This window comes from Chaetura pelagica, unplaced genomic scaffold, assembly GCF_000747805.2.
Source record: "Chaetura pelagica isolate M959 unplaced genomic scaffold, ChaPel_1.0 scaffold16, whole genome shotgun sequence".
Classification (NCBI taxonomy): Eukaryota; Metazoa; Chordata; class Aves; order Apodiformes; family Apodidae; genus Chaetura; species Chaetura pelagica.
In genome coordinates this window covers 2,223,549-2,233,128 of record NW_009953721.1, presented here as the reverse complement: position 1 = coordinate 2,233,128, position 9,580 = coordinate 2,223,549, and the positions used below count along the sequence as shown (strand labels likewise).

At 39.8% G+C, this 9,580-nt stretch overlaps 1 protein-coding gene across 1 annotated transcript in view; it reads left to right on the top strand.

Moving 5' to 3' along the window:
- Positions 1–7,257, top strand: part of FNTA (farnesyltransferase, CAAX box, alpha) — an 8,796-nt gene extending 1,539 nt beyond the window's left edge. The window contains exons 2-9 of the mRNA XM_010000488.1: positions 75–196; positions 774–888; positions 1,680–1,784; positions 2,437–2,563; positions 2,968–3,116; positions 4,852–4,914; positions 5,391–5,562; positions 6,905–7,257. Of these exons, the coding sequence (XP_009998790.1) occupies positions 75–196; positions 774–888; positions 1,680–1,784; positions 2,437–2,563; positions 2,968–3,116; positions 4,852–4,914; positions 5,391–5,562; positions 6,905–7,033 (982 nt within the window). The 3' untranslated portion in view covers positions 7,034–7,257. The remainder of the gene's footprint in view (positions 1–74; positions 197–773; positions 889–1,679; positions 1,785–2,436; positions 2,564–2,967; positions 3,117–4,851; positions 4,915–5,390; positions 5,563–6,904) is intronic.
- The last annotated feature ends 2,323 nt before the right edge of the window (positions 7,258–9,580 follow it).

Genomic DNA, 9,580 nt, shown 5'->3' with positions numbered 1-9,580 from the left:
GGGAGCCGGGACGCGCTGCTGGGCGTGGGTTGGGCCGCGAGGTGGTTTGAGTGGCGTCTTGTGCTTGTCGGAAGCGTTGGAAAGGGGGAAATAAAACCTTGTCTTTGCAGGGACAGGAAGGAATGGGCGGATGTTGAGCCTGTCCCTCAGAACGACGGGCCCAACCCTGTGGTTCAGATCATCTACAGCGAAAAGTGTAAGTGCTGAGTGTGTTCTGCACCGGAAACTTGAGGTGGTTGTATCTGCATCTGTGCTTAGCGTTGGTGAAGCAAAGCTTAGCGATTTGTAGGGTAGCACTGTGAATAAATCAGTATTTATGCTGTTGTGTGATTGTGTACCCCGTTTTCACCAGGCGCCTCAGAAGTTGAGTCTTCAGACCTGAGGTGTTAACAGCAGTTTTAACTTAAAGTCATATGGCTTAGGATGTGTGATACAGGAGACAGTCTCATTCACAGACTAAGGCATTTCTAGCCCACAGGTGGAAGAGAGGTGTATGAAGCTACTGCACATGGGGAGCTGGTGTGAGTAACCAGTGAGTGGCTTTGCTGGATATTCAGATGTTGTAATTTAAAGATATTTTTGCAGTTTCTCACAACACTGATAACATTCAGAGTTTTCAGTCAGAAGTGCTGTCAGAGGAATATGTACCTATTGTTTTTAAGAGGTGTATTTAAAGTACACAAAATAGGAAGTAACTTGGAAGGATGATTAACCTGAACACCCAATCAGGCCATTGTCTTAGAGCTGTGGATAAGATGCTGTTGTCTCTTTAGTTCGAGATGTCTATGATTACTTCCGGGCTGTTCTGCAGCGGGATGAGAGAAGTGAAAGAGCCTTCAAGCTAACAGCAGATGCCATTGAGTTAAACGCTGCAAACTACACAGTCTGGTAAGTGATAATCTTGGTATCATTTCTGTCACCATTTCATGGCTGACCTCCTGTATCTTCACTTGTTTTCTTAATCTGATCAGGGCATGACCAGTTGAGTTTACACAGAGGAGGAGTGAGGTCTTCCAGTGAGCTTCTGAAGAAAGGCTTTGTTCAGTATGTTCTGTGTCTTACTTTCTTCAGCAATTTTCATTTGGCTTTGAGGGTATAAACAAACAAGGTTGAGATTATCCACAAAAGTAACTTTCCTGTTTAAAATTAGATTGCTCACTGGATAACATGGCCTTGGCAAAATGCTGAAGATGCCATCAGCTGTCTAGAAGAAGAGGCATGAAATTATCATAGCTGCTATTTCCTGCTAAAAAATGCTATACTTACTGAGTAGTGCATTTTAGAAACTCCTTCAGGTTAGTGTTCAGTTAGGTACTAAGCAGTGAATTTCTGATATTCACAGTAGGACCTTTTAGCTCATTAACAATATTTATCCAGTACCTCTTGAACATCTTTATTCCACCAACAGTCAGAATGTTTACATTATTTTAAGCATGTAAGTTGTAGTTTTTTACAGGATTGCTGTGGTCTTAGATATCATACTGTTGTAACCGAATATATTCCAGTTCTCCACTGTTCCATAGCTGAATGGCCAGAACTGAACACATGGTGCAGTTGTTTGCACTCTTTCTAAATCAATATATAGAAGGAGAACTGTTGAACAAAAGTTCTTCTGTGTTCTTCTCTGGGAGTTTTAGGAAAGCCCTGTTGCAGTGTTTGAATGTTTGACTTTTATACAGGTATTTCCGGAGAGTCCTCCTGCAGTCTTTGGGAAAGGATCTATATGAGGAACTTAAGTACATTACAGCTATCATTGAAGATCAGCCAAAGAACTACCAAGTCTGGTAAAATCATGTGCTTTTTTTCCCCAGTTCTTAATATTTATGCAGATTATTTTTTTATAAATTGTCTAGAATAAGTTATGGTAATTGATGATAAATGTTACAAAGATTTGCTTCCTACATCTAGTGCAGTGGAGTAGTTAAGGAGGAGTGGAGGAGTTAAGTGAAGTTTCATCAGTATCACTACCAAAGTTCTCTTTAGCAGTTTCTTCTAAACATATGATTATGACACACTAAAAAAGTCGTGTTTTTTCTTAATTTCAGTCTTTAAACTTTCAAAATAAATCTGACAGAAAAAAAAGGCTCATGAAAAGGCAAAAAGACAAATAGAAATTATCATTTTATCTTTGTGGTCTCTTGGAGTTTGCTTTTGTTGGGTGTTTTTCCCAAGTGAATGGGAATAGGCAAAACAGTGGCACTGTTGTTGCTAGAGAAATTATGCAGTACTGGAAAATTGTGTTCTGCTGAAGACTTCAGCATCAGTGTTTAAAGTGCAAGCATTTTACTTGAAGCAAATGTAACTTGTCTAAAAGGAGGTGACTGGCCAATGTTTGTGTATAGTTAGAACATATATATACTTATATATACTTCTCAGAGCCAAGTGAAGTGTAATGCAATGTGAAATCTAAATATAGGTTTCTCCTCTTGTCATTAGGCATCACAGACGGGTGTTGGTGGAGTGGCTGCAGGATCCATCCCAAGAGCTTGAGTTCATAGCTGACATTCTTAAGCAAGATGCCAAAAATTACCATGCGTGGCAGCACAGACAATGGGTTATTCAGGTATTGTGTCCACAGAACTCTTGATACACTGAACAGCCTGCTGAGGTTGTTCCTTCTTGAACACAGACTGTATGGCATTTGGCACTTGGTTTCTGAAGGCTGAAAGGGGGAAGAACAATCACATTTTAATGTGGTAGAGGTTAGCTGTAAAGTTGCCTCTTAGGAAGTGAGTTCAAAAAGGTCTGTTGATTGCTGCTTATAGTTATGTGTGTGGTAATCCCCATGCATACAAGTGAATAGAGTGTAGTATGTTGCTGGTGCACCCTGCCTTGTTTTTCTTTCAACTTGGTGTCGATTTCTTTAAAAGTCTTTGTTTTGTGTTGAGAAAACTTGGGTGCAAGGAGAGTATGTTTTTTAAAATAAGTTTTTGATTGTGATGTTCTCTCTTCCTCCCCTTTCTATAGGAGTTCAAATTATGGGACAATGAACTGGATTATGTAGACCAACTTCTGAGGGAAGATGTGAGAAACAACTCTGTGTGGAACCAAAGACACTTCGTAATTTTCAGCACCACTGGCTATGATGATCCAGCAGTCCTAGACAGAGAAGTCCAGTTAGTAATGCTGTTCATGCTCTCATTAAGCATTCTCCGTTACATGAAAGCAAAGGAATAATTTTGCAGTCCCAGTGGGCTTGTCTTTTCTGTTTTTAATGCAGTTTTTGGGCTGACTCTCATGGGTAGCTTGTCAAATGTTAGTGCACATGCAGATGTGTTCAGTACCACTGACTTGTTGAATAGTACTGAAGTAAGCTTTGCTTGCCCCAAACAAGTTTCTTTCACGAGTCTGTCTTCCCACCCTGCTGTTTATAATGTAAAACAAATTTTAGGGTTTTTATAGTCAACTAGCTATAGTGGAACAACTTGCAGAAAAACTGTGATGCTCAAACCACAGAAGTTGTGCTGTTCATTGGTATCTTGCATTCTACTTTTAGAAGGCTTGGAAGGAAAGACACTCTGTTTTGTGCTAAGCTGCTGTTCTAGTAGTACGGTAGCCACAGTGATGTAAATATGATGTGGAGTGTAGGAAGAACTGCTTTTTGTGAGGAATTTGATGCATGTGAAAAAGAGCAGAGCTTTCAGGGGTATGTTGTCAGCACAAAGACAAATAATTACCTGTGTGAGCTGGCTAGCTTTGAGCAAAGTGAGCTTTGGAAGCTGTTTTGAAGTGGTATTTTTGTAACCAAAGACAAACTGGTCTTCTAGCCATTTTACTACTGATGGTGGTAAGGGAAGCATCCTTGTATGGTTTTTACACCTCAAGCTGCTGATCAGGGTTGATGATTCATTCTTGTTTTTGCAAACTGGTGTAAGTAGTACTTCTCTTCCAGTTTGACTGTCCTGTGGGTTAATAAATCTGAAGCAATTCCATGACTTAGGCTTGGATATTTCCAGCATTTTCTCTGCTAAAGCTATATCTGACATCCTTCAGTGATCTATTTATGCGTGGTGCTCTGATGAAGATAATTGAATGCCATCCTAAGAATCAGACTGTTTAAGGTTAAGGCTTCCCAGATTTCATTGTCTAACTACTGTAGTTGAGCTGCTTGTTCCTTGAGAAACTCTGTCATAGTGACTGTAGAAGGTTAAGAAAAGTTTAGGATTTGCTGTTTGTTTCAGTAGAGTTTATAGAACTTTTTATCAGTATCTGCTGTCTCTGAAAATCAGCTGAATGCCTGGATATGGTGGGGAAGGGCAGAATGTAGAGCTTGTTTTGTGACTGGCAGGTGCCTCTTGGTGGTTTGCTTTTGGAGAAGTTGCCTAACTGCTGCTTTAACGGAACTGCTGTAGAAAGCTGTGTGAGCTGAAAGCTCAAGCTTTGCATTTCTGTGGGTTTGCTCAAGTGCAGCCTCATGAAAAAAGTTCCGCAAATAGGTACAGAACATGCAGTCATGTTAATTCACCCTGGGATTCAATTACTCCAGCCCTTTTCAGCCACTTTCCATTTTTGAGCATCAAGACACAACTTATTCTTTTGGCATACTAGGCAAGTGTATCACTTGTTGCTTCCTAGTGTTACTGCTCATAAATTCAAGAACTGTTTCATTAGTATATAAAATGCAGTAAATGAAACACCTCAGAATTTAAAAGTTCTCACCATGTCTGCCTCTGAGACTTGCAGTGATTATATGGCGAGACATTTTTGATCTATGACCCAACTGTTACGATCTGCAAAAAGACTCTGAAATACAGACTAGAGGGATGTGTTTGGGAGTGTTGAGTACATTAGGGTAATTTACAGCTGCACAGTTTGTGGTTGCATTAATGACCTGTTATCTTTTTCTAATAGATACACTCTAGAGATGATCACAGCAGTGCCACATAATGAAAGTGCTTGGAACTATTTAAAAGGGTGAGGTATCCTTCTCTGTCGGGCAGAAGAGTATCTGTAGAAAGTGTCTTATGTCTAGCTGTTAACTGGAAAAAGCTTGTTGCTGTTCATTTTGGTGTTGTGTGCTTAAGTGTGCAGGAATAAGCCTCCACAAAGCCTTAACAGGTTAACCTAATTTCTGTGTAACTTTGCACTAAGTTTCTAGCCCTGTAGTTCTTGTGGGAGGATTGCAAGTACTTCTCATGCTTTTGAAAACTGGATTTGTAATGCTACAGGTTCAAGAATGTTGAGTAGGAAGTAGTGAGCATGCTTTCAGTCTAATTTCTGTTAGCATAACTAAACTAGCTTACTACAACATTAAGCTATATTATTACTGCATGCTGCTTACTTTCAGCCTTACATGTATTTGCACCCTTATTTCAAAACTTCTTTCCAAACATGATTCTTCTCACCAGATCTCCAGCCTTATGTCTGAAGTCTATTAACCTATTTTACAGGATTCTACAGGATCGTGGTCTTTCTAAGTATCCAAACCTGTTAGAGCAGCTGCTGAATTTACAGCTCAGCCACAGTTCACCATATCTGATTGCCTTTCTTGTGGACATATATGAAGATATGCTTGAAAACCAATGTGATAACAAGGAAGAAACACTAAACAAGGCATTGGAGGTATGTTTTGAGAACTTGGTTTTGCTTCTCAGGAAGCCTTCTGTTGCTGTCTTGTTTTATATCCTGACAAAATGGGATTGATTTTAAAAAATATAATGGGTTACTTGTTAATCACAGGAGCTCTAAGAATAGTTGAGCATGAAATCCAGCTAAGTTAATGAGACCCTTGTGGTTATCTTTAAGTAATAACTTTTCAGTTACAGAATTACTTCAGGTTTTCTTCACCTGATAATAAATGAAGGTTTCTAATATTGCCTGCAGAAAAAAAAGGTGTTTGAACAAGTGAGGAGTTTCCAATGCTAACTTTGTAGCGTGACCTCACTTTCTGGCAGAATTAGCTGAAAGACCAGCAGGTACTGGGGACATCACTATGAATGTTGGGCACCATTTCCTAGAGAGAATAAATGGCTTCTAGCAGTGTTGTATATCTTCCCCATACTTTGTATTCAGTGAACTTGCTGTAGTTTGCAGTGTCGTTTTTACAAGAAGGCTTTGTCTCGTTATGGGACAGGCTGGAACTCAGTGTAATTAGACCTTGTCTGGAGTTTCTATGTCCCCATAGTATTATTTCTCAACATTCTTCTGTTGTGTTTCTGGACCAAAGTCAAAGTAAGTGCATTTGTCCCTCCAAGATTCATGTCCCTTTATGTTATTTCACTGTGTATGCCTTCATCTGTTTAGGCATCAAAACTCCTATTTCTCAGCTCTGGCTTGCCAAGTAAAGCAATGTTGTCTGCATAATAAAAGGGAACTGACTTGAACATTTTTAGGTGTGCCCACCATATAAATTTTACACAGCATGTCCTGTGAGTAGGGTTGACTTTGCTTCACTGCTTACCTAAAGGAAATAAAAACTGGAACATGTGAAATATCTGTGTAGCTCCTGTTCTGTCTGTGAGAGAACGTTACTGACTTGATGGAGAATCCTTCTGGGATAGTCTGCTAACAGAAAAACCATAAATGAAATATCTCCTGTCAGTCCATCAGGAGTACTGAAGTTTAAAGAGCAGGAGGTTCCCCTACTGTTTTGAATGAAGTGGTTTACAGCCTGCTGGATCACTAAAAGACAATCAGGCTTGCCAGAAAGCCACAAATATTCTGCAGCACACTACAGGCTGAATAGGCTGGGGCAGATGATCAGTGTCAGATTGGTTGACTACCAGTGGAGTTGACATTAGTTTGAGGTCATTGGACAGTTGCAAATTCAGTCAGTAAAACCAGTGTTGTTCCCAGGAAAGATGTTTCTAATACTGACTGAACCATATATTGTATGCACTTTATAAAGATAATTAAAAGATGCCTTAAGCCTTTGCTATAACACTCTAATCTCTTTCTTTCATAGTTGTGTGAAATTCTGGCTAAAGAAAAAGACACCATCCGAAAGGAATATTGGAGATACATTGGAAGGTCCCTTAAGAACAAGCACAGCTCAGGCACTGAACAGAGCACACCGACAGACAAGCAGCAGTAACTGAACATGAGAGAAAACAGTGTTAAGCTAACATGCTGTTCTGAAGCAGTACTAAGTAAGGTCATCAACTAGTTTAAAATGCAGTGTAGTACTCCCCTGGTGAAGAGGTGTGGCAGTGAAAGAGGAGTGCAGCGTGCTGTACAGTCTTGAGTCACTGTTGCTACTAATGATAGCTCTGGGTGAAGAAATGTATTTAGGTTTAATTACTGAAATGAACCAAATAACGGATTCATTTCCTAACAGTAACCACATTAAAGCTATACCTACTATTTATAAGTCACTAAACCAATTTCTTACACTGTCTCATCCACTAGTGGTTCCTAACACAGTCACATCAGATGCTACAGTAATGACTGCAGGTAACTCAGCTGCAGTGGATACAAACAGGGGCTGCAGACATTGCCTGATGTGTGAGCAGCTATGCAACACAGACAACACCTGGAAATAATACCAAGTGTCATTTTGTAATAAAAACGGGTAACTTACAGCATTTTGACCAGATGATCTTTGAGATCACTTACAACCTAGTATTCTATTATTTGAATGAAACTTTTTAAATGTGTTTCTTTTGGTCTTTGTGTCTGAGAACAGACTATGCACATCTAGAGATAAAAATAAATTATCTTCTAGAGATATTGAACTCGGCTGCATTGAGGTGTCTTTTGCGCTGGAGTATTGTCGTCCCAGAAATTTTAAATACACTTGATGTATTCAGTGGAGCCTTGAATTCTTACCTGCATAGTCAGAAAAAAGGCTTTGATGACCCTAGACGATCTTCCTACTTTTTTTATTGCAATTCTGTTCAGTCAGCTGAAAATCTGATTTATTTTCTTCACTCTGTAAGCAGACCAAACTGAAGTCTTAGGTCAGAAGAGATTATAACTAACTGGTTATGTTACATATCTTCACTGATGGTTCTCTAGAGGAATTATTCATCTTATGTGTCTTAATCTTGTTGCTCCTATAGGTTTTTAATATTTTTTCCATGCATATATTCAACAAAGAAATGTTTTTCCTCCCATTTGCGAATGATAGAAGGCACCTGCAGTACAAAACTACAAAGGATACATACACCTATACAGGAAAATTGCTGTATCTGACCTGTTTTCAGTAAATGGCTGTTGATAAACTGTGTTCTTAGCATAGAGTGCTTGTTTGGTACTTAATATTTTCTTGCAGATGATCACAAAAAGAAATACTAGTATTTATTCCATAATATGAACTTTCTGATACTAAACATAAAAAGCTGCTGTTATAATTAAACCAGAGTGAATATTATTTTACATTTTTTAAATATGTTAACTTGATGCATTCCTTAAATCTAAAACAACTCACAGGAAGTGGAATTAGTATCATAGAACAGTTTGGAAGGGACTTCAAAGATTTCCTATTTCAAATGCCCCTGGCCACGGGCAGGGACACCTTCCATGTACTTGAAGGCTGCTCTGTAGGTCTCCCTGGAGCCTTCTCTTCTCCAGGCTGAACAACCCCAGCTCTCTCAGCCTCTCACAGGAGAGGTGCTCCAGCCCTCTGATCATCTTCATGGCCTCCTCTGGGCTTGCTCCAACAGCTCTGTGTCCTTCTTGTGTTGGGGGCTCCAAAACTGGACACAGCAGAGGGGGAGAATCACCTCTCTTGCCCTGATGGCCATCTTCTTTTGATGCATAATGAACTTTGTAGCCTCTCAGTGTATTTTGGGATGTGACATCTTAAGTCACTTGTGGTCTAAGGAAAGACAAGTTGGAAACTAGAGTCCAGTTGCAAAAACAGCAAAAAAGGATCATTTTTTCTTTCAAGTGTTTTATGTTGACTGTCACTCAGATTGCAAGGAAGCTCTAAAATTATTTTCAAAAGGCCTTTCAGTTCTCTGGTACTCAGCCATACTTAGAATACTGAACTGTGAGAGCTGGGAAAGTGACAGCCTGCCCAGCCAGGTTGCAACTGCAGCTACAAAATGTTTAATTATAAAAATCTGTCTGAGACAGAATCTTTTTCATGTAAGTGGCAGCCTGACAAAATGTATGGGGTATAGAGAGAAGGATCTTAAAGTAGAAAGTTTTAGATTATTTTAGCCAATAGGCATTGGTACTGACTACCTATGATCAGGGGAAACACCAAACTGAAACTGTTCAGTTTTGAGTCCCTTGCTACAAGAAGGACATTGAGGTGCTGGAGTGTGTCCAAGGCAGGGCAGCAAAGCTCCTGAAGGGTCTAAAGCACAAGTCTTATAAGGAGCATCTGAGAGAACTGGTGTTGTTTAGTGTGAAGAGGAAGATGCTGAGGGGAGACCTTACTGCTCTCTACAACTAAGGTTCTGGTGGGGGGAGGTTGGTCTCTTCTCCCAAGTAACAAATGATAGGACAAGTGATGGGAAAAGAGGAAATGGCCTCAAGTTGCACCAGGTAAGGTTTAGATTGGATGTTAGGAAAAAATGTATTTGCCAAAAGGGCTATCAAGCACTGGAACAGGCTGTCCAGGGAACTGGTTGAGTTATCATCCCTGGAGGTATTTAGAAGACATGTAGATGTGGTGCTTAAGGATATCGTT